The sequence below is a fragment of the Nuphar pumila genome, unplaced genomic scaffold (genome assembly GCF_984573655.1).
Source record: "Nuphar pumila unplaced genomic scaffold, dmNupPumi1.hap1.1 HAP1_SCAFFOLD_1391, whole genome shotgun sequence".
In the NCBI taxonomy this organism is placed as follows: domain Eukaryota; kingdom Viridiplantae; phylum Streptophyta; class Magnoliopsida; order Nymphaeales; family Nymphaeaceae; genus Nuphar; species Nuphar pumila.
In genome coordinates, this window is record NW_028323663.1 from 1 (window position 1) to 19251 (window position 19251).

Sequence of the window (19251 nt, forward strand, 5' to 3'; positions counted from 1 at the left end):
CTGAAACATGGCCGAAATTGCAGGGTTCCCTGCTGTTGAGGCTCGTGTGATCTTCGCCGGAAAGCAGCTCGAGGAGGATGCTCTTCTGAGCTCCTGCGGCGTTGAGCAGGAAGCCACCCTTGAAATTCTGGGTCGCTTGCTGGGTGGTGCCAAGAAGAGAAAGAAGAAGACTTATACCAAGCCCAAGAAGAACAAGCACGTTCACAAGAAAGTCAAGCTGCGGGTGCTCAAGTTCTACAAGGTCGATGACTCAGGCAAGGTACAGCGCCTGCGCAAGGTCTGCCCACACCCAGACTGTGGAGCTGGTATCTTCATGGCCACCCACGTGGACCGCGTGTACTGCGGCAAGTGCGGCCTGACATACTGGTATGCTGATGGCAAGGACAAGGAGGCCACTGCCACCAAGGGCAAGAAGTAGGCTGGATTTGCTGGGTGAGGAAATGCAGGCATTGATCGCAATTTGAGTCCAGGACTTTTGTAACGAAAAATGTCTCCAAGTGTTCGTTGGATTGTGGTGTGAGCTCCCAACTAATAAGCCATTTCGATTTCGCCCAGCAAGCCACGCACGTATCACCTGTCACCTGAAGGTAGGTGGACATTCAAGTTTGACATTGGATACCATGCATAGAATTACAAGCACATGCCCGCTGAAATGTGTTGGCAGTTTGCTCACTTTGTTGGCCTCGCACCAGTCCCTGGACTGGCTGATTTCAGATCGGCCAGCACACAACGAATTACGAAACCCCGTCAGCTGTCACTCACTCTGTGATGCTGGAGATTCTGAACTGACTGTAAGGTTCCTAAAACAGACTGCCATCAATATACAAATGGTTCACCAAACTCTACATGCTTCACGGGACGGTCTGTACCAAGATAGCATGTCGCGATGAAGACTCCCAGATTTGCTTTCGGCCACTCTGCACAATGGCAATGTTGTCTCCTGATGATACAAGGCCTCGCACTTTGAGTTCCTGCAGCATCGATGTCTTCAAGAATGAAGCAGACACAACGGATGATCACACACACGGAAAGGGCATGAATCACGCATTGGCATACCGTAACATACCACAAACTGGAGGTCACGGTCGCAATGCTTGTGGACTCGCCGCGAGGTCCACATAGAGAAGATAAGTTGAATTATTAGGGGTGTATAGGAAAAACAACTAAAATGTCACGCTCCCAAAGAGCTCGCCCGTTTGTTGGTATTGTTACGGTATTTTGTATTCCAGTTCCTGTATGCAGTTGTAACTTGGCGAACGGCAACGCGTGATGCATGCTTTGCGCGGGAGAGAAACACGTCTGTTCAGATACTTTCACACACTATATTGCGTCTACAGTCTGGAAATGATGCCAACCTCCAGCAAAGAACTCCTCAACAAGGCATGCAACATACCTGAATAGCTTCGGCAATCGTGGCCTCAGCTGTGTCATCAAAGTTGTCGCACTTGAAGGCTGTGACAGCATGGTAGAGCGCCAGGCGTCGCCGCACCACATCGTTGTCAGTGAATGCAAAGATTTGGCCATCTGGGCGATAATGACTCAGGAGCTGAGGCATGGAGCCGGTGTGGCTGAACACCAAGATTGGAACCCGCATGGTGTTGGCCATGGTGGTTGCATGGTATGCAAAGACCTCTGAGAGTCCATGCGCCTCGTGATCAGGGGAAGTGCGCGTGATCCAGTCAATTGGGGCGGAATTGGGCGTGCCAAACCTCCGTGTGCCTTGATACGCCATCATACTGCACAGGTTCAACTTTCAGGCCATGCGGACACACATGCACATCGGAAAAAGGTTGTGTGCTTCCATGACCGGGGACATGTCATGCCTCCATCACGCCTGCCAGAGCTACGCCGAGAGCTACTTGCTGCAAGACTACGCGAGACACCAGCATGTGCAACTATGCCCCAAAACAAGCCGCACGTTGCATTGCAGGCGAAAGATAGAGCGGCACGAATGCAGCAAGGCAGCCACGCAGCAAGTGGCTCAGGATGCACGGGGGGGAAGAAGGTGAACGAAATTGATGCACACAGTATGAGGTGCCTTCACAGCCTTGTTGTATCCATATGGCGGGAGGACGTGTGTGTGACGAATGTTGCCATGAGCAAGGCGTTTTGCACTGGACGCCGCACCTGAACTCTGTGCGCTTGGCGACAATGCTCATGGTCTGCATACTCTTGAGAGGGAACTTCCCGTATGCGGTCTCCCCTGAGAGCATGACGGCATCGGTACCCTCGCGTACGGCAATCGAAATGTCCGAGACCTCGGCGCGCGTGGGAGTGGGGTTCTCAATCATGGACTCGAGCATGTTTGTTGCAACAATGACTGGCTTGCCACGCATCCTGCAGCCCTGCAGCGCCCACCATCTCGCGTTATGCCAGAGAACATGCAGCCTCAGATGTGCAAGAATGAGTTGCAGCACACAGTAGGCTAATCGCCAAAAGGCCATCCGCTTGGGGCGATCATGAGTAAGCGGGGACAGGGGAATGCACACCTACAAACACACTCCTTAAGACACGCATCCATCGTACATCACCAATGGCCAGCACATATCTGCCATTGGCTCATTGACCAAGGCCGGCAGAGCGCAGACCGCAATTGGCAAATGGACGTGTAAAACAACATGGCATGTCTCAGATCATGTGCAGACAGCACAAAAGTCCACTGCCTCCAGGTCACACCTGCACGATACGGCTCTGCCAGAATGGCACCATCTCCACTGGCAGCTCAGCCCCAAGATCGCCACGGGCCACCATCGCACCGTCCACGGCGTCCAGAATCTCGTCCAGTCTTTCAACCGCGTCTGCACTCTCAATCTTGGCGAGCACGAAGGCGCTGGAGTTCTTCTTTCGCAAGTACTCCTTCAGCTCGATGATGCATTGCGCATCGCGGACGAAGGAGAGCGCGTAGTAGTCAACGCCCTCCTCAATGCCAAAGTCGATGTCTTGCCAGTCCTTATCTGTGATCGCAGGCAGGTTGGCCGACTTGCCTCGGATATTCAAGTGTCGCCGGCTGCCCATCAGGCCCCCATCCACCACCTACGCCATGCATCCCAGACACCTGTCAACATGATGAGCTATGGCGATGATGATGACGCAGTGCTATACAAAAACACATGTACCACCAGATGCAGTGCGGAAAGCCACCCGGCAGAGCCCAGCTGCACTGAACGGAGCGTCACGCACCTTGCAGATGGCATCGGTGGCCTCCATTCTGATGATTTCTAAGCTCATGATGCCTCCGTCGACAAGGAGCTGGTCACCGACGCTGACATCGTCGATGAAGCCATCGTAGTTGACGGAGATGCGTCGATCGACGCCGTTGGCTCCTTCCTGAATCGTGAACACCCACTCCTCTCCCTTCACCAGCGTTACAGGCTCGTGCAGGTCTCCACTGCGCACCTCTGGCCCCTGCACTATCGTCTACCGTCACCTGAAATGCGCTGTCAAGAGCGACAGGCTCGGGGCCTGGATGATGACGTGGAATCCATTTGTGCAGCTGGTTTGAACCGTGTGCGGTTTCCGAAGTTCAAAGTGTTGCAGAACAGCCGACTCCCAATCGCTCTTGTAGTGCAGAGCTGTTGTCAGCATTGATCGAAAATCAACATAAAAATCAACCTGGACCAGCATTTGGACATGGAAGCCATCTACAGACATACACGCGTGTTTGCTGGCAGCGATTCATTGCTGCTCATGCCAACCTGCAGAGGTGCTGCATCACATCATAAGCACAGGCAGCAGCACCTCTGAACATATTCCAAAGGCTATCTACGACCTGCAAGGCGTGGCTGAGAAAACATTTGGGATACGATGACACGACGCGTTAAATAGATGGCACCCATGCATGCTGCTTTTGCAGCACATCGGAAGCACTGAGCAAAGGCGTTTGAGTGCTGAGCATATGGAACTGTACCTTGGTGTCCAACAATATTGCAAGGCACCCTCGGTTTTCGGCATTGTAAATCTTGATTCGGTCTGCCACGATCTTGTGGCTGGCATGGTCTCCGTGACTCATGTTCATACGGCACACATTCATGCCCTTGTCTCCCAGCTCATAAATCGCTTCCAGGCTGTTGGAGGTGGGACCAATTGTGGCCACGATCTTTGTCTTACGCATGTTTTGGGCATCCAAGACATCATCGTCCACAGAATCCAATACCCCCGCAGCCGTGTCATAGAAGGTTCCACCGCTGCAATTCAACGCAGGACTCCATCTCAGGCAAAACGGGCATTGCTGCAAGTGTGGACTTTCCAGCGCAAAGGGGCCTCGAGTGTGAAATCGTTTACAATATGCTGCCCTCAACCGCCACTCTGGCTTAAGAGCAGGCTTGCTTATAGAAAGCCACTGAGCACTTCGATAGCACCAGCAAGCATCTCCCTTGCCTATCTCCCAAAAGAATGGTGGTGCGTCACAACGCGCTTGCAGAAGGCGCCAGCTGTGAGAATGAAGCATTCGCATACGACCCTTCAAATTTCACTCCTCTGATGAAGTATTCACCATCTTCAGGCGTTTTTCAACATAACCCTATCCTACACAAGGCATGATTGGTATACCACTATAACCATGTATACATGTCCAGTAAATGCTATATGTGCACAATGACAAGCGCTTCAACCACCATGCTTTCCTCACTTCTTGATGACCAAGAGTTCTATTCTATTCTCCTAGAAAAGAAACTCATGGGCTGACGCATGCCGAGTACCCATGCATGTCCTATCCACCATGCTGTCTGGGGAACTCACATCCCAGTATTGCCAATACTATTGCAAGTGCCACATGATGTAGAGTCTCGTTTTCACACACAAGTCAAACTTCATGGGAAATTGGAGTTGTGACGTCCCATGCATGCTGTCTAATGCAGTTCGTGGAACGATGATATTTGCTGAACATCGCTGACGTCAGCACCGCACATAGTATGATGCTTGCTGTTGCACATTGCGCCTTCACATGATACAATCATGCGTACGGGTAACAAGACAGCAAGGGTTGTACACAAAGGAATGTGTGGAGAACATAATGTCAGAGCTGATCTCGTCTTGCCGTACCTGCCGAATGGGGGCGCCCGAACGTTCGCAATCTGAACACCTTCATTAAAATCGGGCTGAGACAGCTTCGGAACCACTTTCCTACAAACCAATTGGGCGTCACTTACATGATGTTCGGCCGCACAGGCAGAAGATGAGGCTACGATGGCAATGCACTGAGGTGGGGTAATCCTTCAGGATTTGAAGCATTGGAGCATGTAATCTAGTAAACATCGACGAACGAGAGATATTCCATCACAAACAAGCACACAAGTATTTCACGACATTTCCGATTTGACGGCATTTGCAACCATCCAGCGAGGCATCACGACGAAACGTGTGGATTTCGATACGCAGGAAGGGGTGTTACCGAGTTGCTGCGCACGACCCCTTCAGCCTCTTGGAGGTCGCAGGTTTGCAACCTCCATGAAGAGTAGCACTGCTGAGGCACTTCATCCTTCACTTCAACTCTCGCCTCCCGTTCCAGCTGTATTCTCGACAACTGGTTAGCAAACGGGCACCTTGAGGAAGTTCGTTGACACAGAGTGCGAAAGAACAGGCTCTCATACATCATGCATTGGTATAGACATGTATATGTGTGATGGCTCACAAGCAGGTCTGCCAACGCTGAGTTTCGGATGTCGACGTTGATGCACTGCACCTATCGTAAACCTGATGGCGGGAACTTCCGCTGCCAGCGGCGATGGTCGCGGAAACATAGCGTGCAGAGGCGTGCGACCAGGGGACGTGGGCACCTTTATCATAGAATAGCCGTAGACTTCTCCGGACAGACATGCTAAGCCTCGTAAGCCTTCTTTGACGATTTGCTTGCTTGGAAGACGCTGTCTTCGTCATCGCTGGTCCCACGCTATCAGCGCCCGATAACAAGCAACGATATCACCGTTCATTCGATTAGCTTGGCATAAGGTACTCAAACAGATCAACGAGGCTTACCCACATGTCTGTTACAGCTTGTCTGATGGGAAACCGTTGCATGAGGTGACTGTGAGGTAATTTGCCTTCAGGATGCATGAGGCATGGAGGTTCAATCGATCACCTATGCGCAAACGGGCGCTACAAGCGTCCCTCCCTTCTTTCATGAAAGCGCTGTGCGTAATACAATTCAATTCCCTGGATGAGATGAGTTCGAATGCCTCAAAAATTCAAAGGACCACATGTTGCCTTTTCGCTGGAGAGTCGGATGGTACATGGCTTTGTGGGTAGGCAGGTGTACTGCTGTGTTACCCATACTCTTGCCTGCCATGGGGGAACGATTCAATTCACACCAAAGATCACCCAATGGGCAGTGAACAAGGTTGGGGGCGATGCAACATGCACATCAGTGAGTTTAATTGACACATTCCTTTGGCACAGACTTCATGTTGAGATTTACAAACAACTTGCTCGAGGTACACATGTACCGAGTACATATTCATAGGAGACTGATAGGGATCAGTCTCACAGCCTAGATCAGTATCCAGGATGACGTGACTGGACACTGGATTAGTAAATAGGACTGGATAGCTCCGGTATGTATACACGTGATAAGCATGCTAACTTCCCACTGAAGGAAGAAGTACTCAGCCGTACTTCAACATTCCCCGTTCCGAGGTGGGTCTAGCTCTGGAGACCAAGGCTCCCCGGATGGGGATCACTTCAATGTCTCAAGCACCAAAAATGTGACCTCGTACATCTAGACACAGATTTCGGAGGGTGGATGATCATGCGGGCTCTCCTTCCTAAACACGGGAGAAACAAGCACACACAGGGCGCCCTGTACTCGATTCGAGGGACTCATGACACGCACTCCCCGTACTATCCAACTTCAGGGGACTCATTTATTGAGGAAACACAGAATGCTCCCCGTACTCGATTCGGGGGACTCATGACACGCACTCCCCGTACTGGCCAGCTTCAGGGGGGGTCGAATTATTGACGCAAAAACATCAGGAACAAGACACACACAAGGCAATGCAACTAGCACGACACGAGCCGGCTAGACAACAGAAACACAAGAGTCTGTCCAGTCCAAACAAGGACTTCAAGGCAGGTTCAGTCGTCGCAGGCCCATGCCCGCAACACATGCATCCAGTCGCTCCTGCGCCAACGGCTTTGTAAGCTGGTCGGCCCAGTTAAGGGCGGTATCAACATAGCCGTAGATCAGTTGTCCTCGCGCGGCGCGCTCCTATACGAAGTGGTGTAGCACATCGATGTGCTTGCTGCGGGCGGAGACCATCGGATTCTTAATCAGGGACAACGCTGCCTGGTTATCACCCCGGAGCTGGACAGGACCCGTCAGCTCGTAGTCCAGAGTCGGGAGCAGCTTGCGCAAGAACAACGCCTCTCTCCCTCCAGCGCCTGCGGCCATATACTCCGCCTCCGCGGTGCTCAGGGCCACCGTCGGCTGCAGCCTGGACTGCCATGAGATGGCAGCCCCGTGAAGGAGGAACACGTACCCTGTGGTCGACCTCCTGGTGATAGCATCGCCTGCATAGTCAGAGTCCGTATACCCCAGGAGCCCCCCGGTAGCATGCCTGGAATACACCAGACCCATTTCCTTGGTACCCATCAGGTACCGGAAGACCCGGACCGCTTCCAGCTAGTCCCGTTGGCCAAGTGCATGAGTGAACCCACCATTGCCGGATACAATTGTACCTGCTGGTGGGGAAGAATAGCGTTTTCGTCCGCTTCCGTGGTGGACACTTTGCAGACCGCTGGGGTGCTGATGGGGTGACACTGAGCGAAGCCATACTTGTGGAGCATCTTCTCGACGTACGGCTTCTGATGGATGGCCAGGGTCCCGTGCGCCCGGTTCCTCACGATGTTGATGCCAAGAAAATCCTTGGGCTCTCCCAAGACCTTGATGTCAAAGATGCTCTGCAGCATGTCGATGACCTCCTGCACGTGCTTAGCGGACCGCCCTGCAATCAAGCAGTCGTCCACATAGATGAGAGCAAGCACCTTGCCCTCTGCGTCGAGTTTGACAAAGAGAGCAGGATCTGAATCGGCAGGCGTGAAGCCCTTGGCAGTGAGCTCATCCTTCAAGCGCTGATACCACGCGCGAGGTGCCTGCTTCAGGCCATATAAGGTCTTGTGGAGACGACATACCTGCCCCACTGGGCAGGGGAAGCCTGGGACCGGCTTCACATACATCGTCTGCCCGGGGGGAAGCTCACCGTACAGGAAGGCTGTCTTGACGTCAACCTGCTGTATCTCCAGGTCGTGATAGTTGGCGAGGGACAGGAATGCCCGCACAGTAGTGTGGCTGGCCACCGGGGCGAACAGCTCATCATAATCCACGCCTGGGCGCTGTGAGAATCCCTGCGCCACAAGTCGCGCCTTGAGGCGTACCTGCGAGTCCCCGGGACCCGGCCGTTTGACGTCGTACACCCACTTGCTGCCGAGTGTGTGTGCACCTGCAGGCGCCCTAGTGTACGAGAAACACTGATGGTCCCAAAAAGACTTGTTCTCCTCCTGCATCGCCGCCCACCAGTTCTCCCGGTAGGGGTTCTCCGGACTCAAAGCAGCCTCCATGGAGTGCGGGATCAGGTCCTCAGGCTTGACACCGTTAGGCAGCTGGGACAGGTCGAGCATGTTGCGCCCATGGGAGAGCACCGTAGGGAAGGCAGAGAAGTCGATCCTTTTGGGGCGACTCGGACTCGACTGAGCAGCGTGCGCGTACACGGTTGGCTGCTCAGTGGAGAACCGTACCACACGCCGGACAGGCTTCACAGCCGAGCGAGGGCTCTGCTCGGACGACAGTCCAGAGCGAGCAGCGAATGACGAAGGATTATAGAAAGCAGGAGGAGCACGTGTGCGGGGATGTGCAGCCCGGCTATCAGGGCGCGACTGGGGCAGGGCAGCAAGGGGGGCAGAGAGCAGCACCTCAGGAACCGCATCGTCAGGGTCAGGAATGGCATACTTCTCAGCGGGAGGCATGGAGGCAGCAGGGCCCGGGTCATCCGGAACAGCGAGGGGGCTATCGGCCTCGTCCCCTCCCTCGAGCTGCTCCGGAGGCACGGAACTGCCACTGTCCGCCATGGCAGACCCTCCAGCTGGCACGTAGTCTGCAGGCGCATGCGTGGGGAATGGGGACTCCACGAACACGGGCGGTACCTGGGCGGTATCGGCCAGAGCCGTCGGGGACACGAGCGGGAAAGTAGTGCCGTCAGGCGGAGTACCAACAGGCGAAGAATCCGCATCACCCGAGGGGGCAGGAAGGCCTTGATCAGCCTGCCCCTCTTCCACACCCGAGGCTCGTACACCAGTCGGGGTCGAGGGGTCAGGAACACTATCCTGGACACGAAAGTCACATGTGGTCAGTATCCTCCCATCAACCAGTGCGTAAACGTTCCTGGAATTCAAGACACCTGCTGTTCCGAGGTATATGCCCGCCGTGCTCTTCGGGGAAAGCTTGGTACGCTTGCTGGCAGGCACGTGCACGCGGATGTCGCACCCCCATGGGTGAAACTGGGAGATAGAAGGTGCAACGCCCGTGAACGCATGGTAAGGCACATGCTGCGTGGGAGAATAGAGCATGCAGTTTCGTATGTGATTAGCGTGCAGGATGGCGTATCCCCAGAGGGTGGTTGGCAGCCCAGCCGCACTCAGCATGGTGCGAGCGCGCTCCATTAGGGTGCGGTTCAAGCGCTCAGCCTTACCATTCATAGCCAGCGGTCTCCTCATGCCAGATGCCCAACTTCTCAAATGCTTCCTTCAAGTCCGCATTCACATACTCGCGGCTCTGGTCAGTGCGTATGCGCTTAACTGATTGTCCCCCCTGTGTGGCCATTTCTCGGACCATGCTAGGAAGTGCGGTGATCGCCTGGTCTTTCCAATGCAGCAAGCGAACAAGTGAGAACCCTGAGAACTCTTCTAAGAGAGTCAGGACATAGCGCTCCTTAGCTACCGTGGGAAAGTTGAGCAGAACCATCAAATCTGAGTGCACCCTGAAGTTGACATGGGGTGCCTGCCCGTCCTGTTCAGGGTGAGAAGAGCAATGCATCTTGCCATCAAGACAGGGATTGCACGATTCAGTGTCACGCACGTGGAGGAACTCCACAGGAGTCACCGGGCAATCACCCAGCAGACGCTTGCGTTGCATGTCCGCGAGCGTGCCCATGCCAGTGTGCCCCAGTTTCCGGTGCCAATGTAATGGCAGCACAATACTAGATACAACTTAATGGTTCGGTTTATGCCGATTACACAGACTGAAGATAACCTCGAAAGAGGTAGCAGATTCGCAAGCCAAACGATCGCAATTAAAGACCTTCGAGTTACCTCTCAAGCCCCAGATCCGGAAGAAGTCCCGAAAACTGTACTGTACTTTTCTTATATGCGAATCGTCTCTGAGCATCCCCTCTGGGGACCGCACATCCGACCTCAGACCCCAGCGAATCTACTGCACTGATTATCCCTCGAGTGACGTCACTGGTTACTAACTGGTCACTATCGTCAGCTCTCGGGTACTCTTTCGAGAGGGGACTTTACTGCACTGAACTATAAGGTGCCCCTCCTGAATATTATCAGGATACTTTACTTAACTGTAGTTATTTATCAGGACTAAACTCATCCTGTCATAACACATCACCCATTCAATGCGACTTGTGTCATATGCCAATACAACACATGGTGCAATGAAACTGAACTTATGGAGGATGACAACTTACTTGAGCAACATTTACATGAGTTCACATGCTAAACATCGAAGACTGAAACTGACTGTATGAAACTGAACTGATACTGGGGAATCAAATCTGTGGCCAGTTGTTTTCCGGGATATCATCCGGATACTCATTATCATCACTGCCCTAATAAGATTCCACAACTCCCGGGGGCTCCTCCATGGAGTCCACATGACTTGACTCGGGCTCAGACCCGTACTCTGGGGTCACATCCCCGCCGATATCCGCTACTACTTCATCCAACTCCTCGACTGAGGGAGTTGGGTAAGCGGCTGCTGCGAGGCCCAGCCCACGCAAATTCGCTATCAGCGACCTGACTGCGGCAACTGCGGCTGGTTCGAGCCTCTGGGGGCGTGACGTACTAGAAGCATTTGGGTCGAGCTGCATCTGCAGCCACTTTTGCTGCTGGATTTCGACTAAGCGAGCCGACTGTTGTTGGACCTGCTCCATCAGGTCCATACTGTGGGTGAGGAAACCCAACCTGTGCCCCGCTTTCAGCACGTCGAGGAGGTTTTGCTCGAGACCGCGGACGTCAGCTATGAACTTGATGTCCGGATGCTCCTCGAGCGGCTGGGGAGATAACTGATGACTCTGCGCGAGTAGTTCACGGAAACTGAATACTTTACTGTCGACTTCGGACTGAGACAACGGCCCGTCGTACTCCCCGCTGGCTCGGGCGAAATCCTCAACTGACTTAGACTGCAAGGAGAACTTGATGGCTCGCTCGAGCTGTTCCTCCTCGGTTCCCTGCATGTATATGGGAACTTAGTGACAAGGTACTGACTATGCAGATAAGGCTTCCTGCTGATATACTCCTGTCAACCAGCCTTTCTCTAAAGGGGTCAGGACTTTGTATATTTTCATTCTGACTTGCTGGGTGCAGCTACCCAGATACTTCAGCACTACTTCTAAACTGTGTCACAATCAGAGAACTCATGCCAGGAAGGCTCTGCATGTCCTTTCCACCTTATCTGAAACTCAACTAGACCTTTCTTCTTCTTAGATCTGGAACTGACTACGTTATGATCAGTGATGGCATCCACTTCCCACTCCTCAGTCCCATCCACCCACACTGGAGTAACTTTTGCTCCCTCTCTTTGTATGTATGGTTTAACTAGGGCCACTGAAACTCTTGGATGTATCTGTAGACTGGCTGGGAGGTCTAATAAGACTGTAGACCCATTTCCACTAACTTCTAACACTTGTACTGGACCTACAAACTTGGGACTGAACTTGTGCCTTAAGCTGGGGCGTCGTAGCCTTATATTTCGAGTACTCATCCAAACTGGTTGCCCTCTTACATACTCATGGCGTACCACCCCCTGCTTGTCATAAGCCTCCTTCATTTCACACTTAGCCCAATGGACACTTTGTCTAGCCCTGGCAAACTCCTCGTGGGCTTGTAGAAGGGTTCTGGCACCTGGTGATGACATGCCCACCCAACTGGCTACTTCTGCACTGGGTGCTGCAATACCTTCCTTATGAGCTATCCGTTTCTTCACGGCCTCAAAAGGTGCTAACGGTCCTGTAACTCTGTTCATCTTGAACGGCGTACTTCCAGTGGTTTCACGGTACATGTCATTCAAGGCAAACTCAATGAAGGGCAGTTTATCGTTCCAATCCTTATGATCTGCGCCCACATAATGCCTTAGAGCTGTCTCCACTACCTCATTAGTACGTTCTACCAGCCCATTGGTTTGTGGGTGGTAGGCTGTACTCATACTTAGCCGGATGTCTGCTGCATCACACAAGGCCTTAGAGAACGGAGAGTTCCACTGCTGTCCCCTGTCACTGACTACTTTTGTGGGGAACCCATAATGAGGAAATACTTCTTTGAAGAACAGCTTCACGAACCCTTGGGTTGTGAGAGTGGAGTGCGTTGCAATCAGTCCGACCATCTTACTGAGATGACAGCAGAATACTACGATTGCATTGTAACCCCCTTCACTGGTTGGGGTCAGATCTGTGATAAGATCCACACCTATCGTCCTCCAGCAGGTGCTGGGCGATTCAATTAGTGTAAGCGGAGGTCTTCTCTTGCGCCTATCCGGCTTATCACTTTGACAACTGTAGCATGATTGGACGTAGTTCTTTATATCGGTGGTAATGCCAGGCCACCAGAACTGACATTGAACTAGGTTCAGTGTTTTCTGAATACCTAAGTGTCCACACCACGGCACATCGTGATGCCAATACAGTATGTCATTTCTTAACTCACTGTCTCTAGGTACATAGAGGAGGTTGTCCTTCCACAAAAGGGTTCCCTCAGGACTTTCTGTAAGTCCTAACTTACTGCGTTGTTCACTTGTTGAGACCTCATCGTCAGTGAGAGTACTCTTCCGGACTCTTTCGAACAACTCTTCTGCCAATGTTTCATACGCACTTAATGAGGGGTCAACCTCATCTGCTAGAGTGGGAGACAACTCAGGTTGACTAGACACTGGTGTCCCTCCAACTCCCGATTCATTGGTGAGATGAGTGGCGTCAGTTTGCTCATCCCTTGCACTGTTCTCACGACCCTTACTTGAGACAACTGAACTGTGTGGCATCAAAGGGGCCTCGGAAGCTCTCACCATCCCTCGGTAACCCTCAATGTCACGTTTTCCATGCACTGACTTACTGAGTTTCGGATCCGATGTTGCATGGGGGTCTGTGGGGAGAACAGGCGCTGACTCAATGCTTGCATGGTGCTCAAACATCGTCAGCAAATCGTACACGTTTCTGTGGAGGCATACCAGAGTCGTATGCTCCTGCACGTGTTCGACGGGTGTCTCCTCTTGTGCTTCGGGCCGCGGGGACGCCTCCACCCCCTGCCGGTCCGCCGGCACCTGTGCCCGCGCCCGCTCCCCGGTAAGAGCGACGGGCGTAGCCGCCAAGGAGGACAACGTGTAGGTTGTGTCCAAAGCCTCCTGCAGCTGCTGCACGCGGACCAACTGATCCGCGACGTGACTGTGGGTCTCCCGCAGGGCCCGCAGAGTATCCGACAGGATCTCGAGCTGGCGGTGTAGGTCGACCTGACTGCAGTTTGCGCTGGAGAACTGCTTTGCGCTCTGCGTGCGCTGTGCATGCCTCCACTGACTGTACTGGATCGAAAACTGGATAGCACACACACGTCAGGCCAGTTATCTCCAGGCAAAACTAACTCTGACTGACTAGGTGGGGTCAGCATTCTGCTGAGGGCGTCCGCCACCACATTACGATCACCTCGAATATACAGGATCTCGTACTGAAAGCTCGCGAGGAATTCCATCCATCGGGCTTGACGTCGGTTAAATTTTACCTGCTTACTTAACCACGTCAAAGGCTCATGATCAGTGTGTAGTTTTACATCACTGCCCTCTAAGTAACAGCGCCACTGTGCGAAGCAATACACCATTGCCAAGAGCTCTTGCTCAGTGGTGGTGTAATTGACTTCTGCTGGAGTGAGCTTACGTGCGACATATGCTACTGGATATGCCACATCGTCTTTGAACTGCACTAGTACACCCCCGATTGCTTTTATAGATGCATCACTATATACGTGGAATGGGAATGCGAAATCGGGGTGGAACATCATAGTTGCGTTTCGTAGTAACTGTTTTAGACTGTTCCAGGCTGCTGTACACTCTGCAGTCCACTTAGGGGGAGCTTTCTGCGTGTGTGTGTGTAACACACACGCGATTTCTGAGTACTTGGGTATGAACTTGTTGAAGTAATTCATAAATCCCAGAAATCTTCGGCATTCTGTGGCTATACTCTCTTCGATAGAGGTAGCCCTGCGCTGATTACTCTCACTTTCAGCCGCAGCTAACTCACTGACTAGCTCAAGTGGTGGCTCCCACTTATCTAGAGCTTTAACTTTAGCAGGGTCTGGCAACACCCCCTCACCTGAAACCAGGTGACCCAAATAATTGAGTTGGGATTGTGCCCACTTGCACTTTGGTAACTGGCAGAACAGGTTGTGCTCCTTCAGAGAGCTCAGGACCTTATCTAGATGTACTGCATGCTCTGGCATGTTACTGGACTTGATGATAATATCATCTAGATATACTAAGCAATAGCCCTTATTGATATGATCCCTCAGGATCGTATTCATAGCTTGTTGGAATATGGCAGGAGCATTACTTAACCCCATGGGCATCACACACCATTGGTACAATCCATACGGTGTGGGGAAGGCAGTTACTGGCTTACTGCTGTCTTCCATTTTCAACTGATAGAACCCACTAGCCAAATCCAAAGCACTGAATACACTGGAGCCATGCAGACTGTCAAAGAGCTCACCTTGATGGGGGATAGGACCTCGATCCTTCTCAGTCCTTTGGTTGAGGTGCCTGAAATCAACACAAAACCTCAACTTCCCGTTTGGTTTTGGGGCAAACAGGACTGAGCCTAGCTCATCCATCCCTTTTCGATGAATTCTTGTACTTTTTCGATGAGCTCAGTCCTTTCTAACGGAGTTAGCCGATACTTATCTTATGTAAACTGGCTTGGCACCTTCTTTGAGTTCTTGCACTCAAAGCCCTTAGCATGGGTATGTGGTGGAATTAGACCACATAAGGTTCCTCCTGGACCACTGTGTTTATCTATAACTTTCCGCACTACTGAAGCCAACTTCTCAGGAGCTGCTGATTGAACTGGTTTTGCACTGTTACTGACTGGACTCTGCTGTGACTGGAGCTCTTCATCCTCCTTGGTGAAGAGCTGAACTTTGAACGCTACTTGAGTTCCTTTTGCAATGTCATGACTCAATTTCTTGAATTGTTTCCAAGAGCCTGGACCTTCCTGGCTCTGAGGGGTCTGACTGCTGGAAAGCATGACTGCAGGTGAGATTTTAGACAACGATAACTTTCTACTGAGGACTGTACGTTGATTCTTTGTACCATTGAATATGGTAATTGTTACTAACTTCTCCTGGTACACTATGCCCATACTATACTCCCACATTAGGTCATCGCCTATAATGCAGTCATACCCTTGCAGTGCATCCTCTACTACCTGCATACGATAGACAGGGTGCTGGGTACTTAATTTTACTGGAACTAGGGCACTTCCCAAGCACTTGGCAGCTCCAGCTATGCCTCCAATCCGATTTGTGGACTGAGCAGGCTGCCAAGAGATCCCCACTCTCCGTAGGAACTTTCTACTTATCACTGTGACATTGGCCCCTGAGTCAAATAATGTCCTCACTATTGCCCCACCGATGCGAACATCGAAACTAGCTTTATGGGCATGGGCTACATCAGCCCGTGTGTGCATGAGTGGTGGTACTTGTTGCCTGAAACTCATCACAATACTATTACTTGGTACTGCTGCTTGGGGTACTGATTCTGTACGTTGTACAGTCCTTGCTTCTTGCAACCAGGGAGTAAATGCCTTGTCTTTTCTTAATTTCATAGGCATTACTACTTTTAACTCGTAACCTGACTTACTCACTTCTGAGATATGTCTCAGTGCAGCATGGGCATCATACAGTTCGTTGCCTGTGATATTTAAGGTAGTATCATCTTCTAATGACATCACCCCCAGCCACAAATCTAACGCCTCATCAGAGTAAATAGTCCGAGCGCACCTGGCAGCATTTCCGTTGTCCTGCCATTGGTTGCGCGGAGGAGGAGCTGGTAAAACTGGAGGTGGTACTGGAACCTCTGGCTGTAAGTCCTTCTCCCCGCACCGTCAGAGGACGTTATTCCTGATGTCCCAATACTTCTGCATGTACTCGGCCACTTCTGCGCCATGGACAGGGTGTCCGTTGAGCGGGCAGGATTTGTACATATGGTCTCCCTGACAGACCACGCACTTCCCCTGACTTACTAACTGATAGCATTGCTGCGTGCTGAGGGGAGGCAGCCCCGCCTTTAATCGGAAATAAGATACTGGTTGAGGGCCTGTACTGTGCGCTCGACTGTGGACTGAAAGGACGCACCTAAGGACGCGGGGGTCTGCGGGGGTTGGCGACCACCCGTACTGTGTCGACTTCCCCGTCGACCTCCGCCGCGACCGTTTCCACGGCCGCGGACCACGCGTGCCTCCTCACGGGGTGGCATACTGTTTGCGCGGGGGCGTCGCGTACCGCGCGGCGACTCACTGACTGTGGCGACCTGCACCTCGACCGCGCGTCATGGACATGACGGAGCCACCATGTGAACTTCTACTGCGGTTCGGGGTGCTACTACTAGTGGTCGGATGCAACTGTGTGTAAATGTCGTGGGCTGCGACCATTTGCGCACAAATTACACGGATGAACTCGTTCGACAGAGCGACTGTGGCTTGTGCCGTGTGCAAGCGTTGGTTTACGAACTGTAGAATCAACGCTGTAGACTGGAAATCTGTGAAATTTCTCCACGCTTTGGAGACTGAAGAGGTTATTTTACCTCTGACATGGATGTTACTTACTATCTCATGCACTTTCCTGATACACTGCAGGCAAGAAACTGGCTCGATTTCCAAAGAGCTACTGTCGAACACTTGCTGATATAACTTGTGGATCTTCGTGCTCAGTGCTACACAGTCCGTCAATTCCACATACGTGGTCTCCAGATTTTGGAGCTCCACCCAGGCGGCTTGCTTGGTGGTTACTGTACTTAAAACTTGACCCTTGACATGTCCGAGGAACTCGGACACGCCCCACTGAACTCCCTGAACTGTTAACTGTTCACTTTTTCCCCTCCATTCATAGATTCGTTGGTCATCGTTGCTAATGCCCGATGTTAAACTCTCGATTACGATACTGTGAGGGATGGGGAACTGTTGTACTAGTCGTTCGATGGTGGTGAACCAATCTACCCAGACTTGTTGCGTGCTCTTGGTGCTGGGCATGCGATAATTACTATACTTGTTACGCATTTGAGACTCCAGAAATCGCATGCCGTCAGAGGCAGAGACTTTATGCGCAACAGGAGTAAGTGCGACAGCACCTGGCAGATCGTATGTAGTACCGTAGGTGAAGTCTGGGTGCAGCTGTTTTAGCTGCTCCGTCTGCTCCTGAGCATAAGGCACTATTAGCCCTGGGTTGATTTCGTACTGTGGTCCTCCCATGACGTTGAAATTAGGGAAGGTGAGGAAGAGGTCCGCTGTTCGTGACAAGGCTTCCATAACCGCTATCTCCAACGACAACAATGTCACCAGCCTCATAAGAATCCAGCACCAATTTCTTCCACGCGGGGATTCCGCGCCCGCGAACTGTCTAACTTGTAAACTGGAGAGCTTACTGTCTTTGTGAAGCTCGAGAAGGGCCATTTCGATGGCGACTGTTGTTGCCTCGGTGTTCGTCAGGAGCAGTGTTGACGACGTATACAAGGCACGCCCGACTGGAGGTAGCAGACTGAACATGGTTCCCACTGTAGCGCTACTGAGAAGCGCGGGAATCATTGGAATGCCCATCGGTGACTTTACTAGAAACCCCAGTGATGGATCCGCTTCGTCCATTAGTTCATCTGGGAAAACATCGATGGCTGCAAGGAATTTACTTGCTACTGTACTGTTGCCTGGCACTTCTGTGGCCAGGTCCGCAATCCCTTGTAAATTGCAAGCCTTCCAAAACTGCTGACTGTAGAGGTCTCCTACTCGGGAGCTAAGAGCCTCTTGGTCGGCTGGGTCATGATATGCAGGAGTACTGATCATGGCCTTAAGGCCGACTGAATACTGTTTTGCATATCGTGCGACTTCTAATACCGCACATACGTGCGCAGCTAAAACTTTACTCATTGCTGCGTCAACCAATGCAAAATTGTGGTCCGACTGGACGGATAACACCTTATCCGTCAGGTAGGGCGCATCCTCACTGAAAAACTGCTCGAGAACATCCCTAACACTATTATCAGTCGGACCAAACATACTTTCAAGGCGGCTACATAGAGCACTCACCTTAATATTCATGTCGCTGCCGGAAAATGCACGCCGCATAACTGCCTCGGTCTGAGCGTCCGTCGACATGATACTACTGAACTACGGAAACTGGCAAATTGGCCAGATCCCTGCAGAAGAGCCAAAATGTAATGGCAGCACAATACTAGATACAACTTAATGGTTCGGTTTATGCCGATTACACAGACTGAAGATAACCTCGAAAGAGGTAGCAGATTCGCAAGCCAAACGATCGCAATTAAAGACCTTCGAGTTACCTCTCAAGCCCCAGATCCGGAAGAAGTCCCCGAAAACTGCACTGTACTTTTCTTATATGCGAATCGTCTCTGAGCATCCCCTCTGGGGACCGCACATCCGACCTCAGACCCCAGCGAATCTATTGCACTGATTATCCCTCGAGTGACGTCACTGGTTACTAACTGGTCACTATCGTCAGCTCTCGGGTACTCTTTCGAGAGGGGACTTTACTGCACTGAACTATACTGTGCCCCTCCTGAATATTATCAGGATACTTTACTTAACTGTAGTTATTTATCAGGACTAAACTCATCCTGTCATAACAGCCAACGCATGGCTAGAGACTCCCTGACAGCAACAGAAGCAGTGCGCATGCGTGGGACATCCAGGAGGTACATGTTATCGCAGACCGTGGCTGTGGCGACGAGTTTTCCCCCATGAGCGATCTCGAAGACGGAGGAGTGCG

General features: G+C 51.9%; 2 protein-coding genes and 1 pseudogene across 2 annotated transcripts; 1 reads left to right on the plus strand and 2 right to left on the minus strand.

The window, feature by feature from the left end:
* Positions 1-7: 7 nt before the first annotated feature.
* On the plus strand, positions 8-418 carry LOC149809322 (ubiquitin-ribosomal protein eS31 fusion protein-like). The gene has a single exon (XM_089994890.1). The coding sequence runs from the start codon at positions 8-10 to the stop codon at positions 416-418; it is 411 nt and encodes a 136-aa protein (XP_089851016.1).
* A 311-nt stretch (positions 419-729) lies between these two features.
* LOC149809323 (pyruvate kinase isozyme G, chloroplastic-like) lies at positions 730-5475 on the minus strand. The gene is made up of 8 exons (XM_089994891.1): positions 5390-5475; positions 5041-5121; positions 3908-4184; positions 3181-3405; positions 2677-3033; positions 2128-2345; positions 1394-1736; positions 730-971 (listed from the first exon to the last, which is right to left on the minus strand). Exons 1-8 carry the CDS (start codon positions 5473-5475, stop codon positions 852-854), a joined length of 1707 nt encoding a protein of 568 aa, XP_089851017.1. The 3' UTR covers positions 730-851.
* A 1729-nt stretch (positions 5476-7204) lies between these two features.
* LOC149809324 (secreted RxLR effector protein 161 pseudogene) lies at positions 7205-7588 on the minus strand (annotated as a pseudogene).
* Positions 7589-19251: the final 11663 nt, after the last annotated feature.

Coding starts and splice junctions, on each gene's coding strand:
- LOC149809322 (XM_089994890.1), top strand. CDS start 8: ATGGCCGAAATTGCAGGGTTCCCTGCTGTTGAGGCTCGTGTGATCTTC.
- LOC149809323 (XM_089994891.1), bottom strand. CDS start 5,475: ATGAAGTGCCTCAGCAGTGCTACTCTTCATGGAGGTTGCAAACCTGCG. Junction 5,122..5,389: donor GGGTCGTGCGCAGCAACTCG/GTAACACCCCTT, acceptor ATTGGTTTGTAG/GAAAGTGGTTCCGAAGCTGT. Junction 2,346..2,676: donor GGCAGAGCCGTATCGTGCAG/GTGTGACCTGGA, acceptor TGGGCGCTGCAG/GGCTGCAGGATGCGTGGCAA.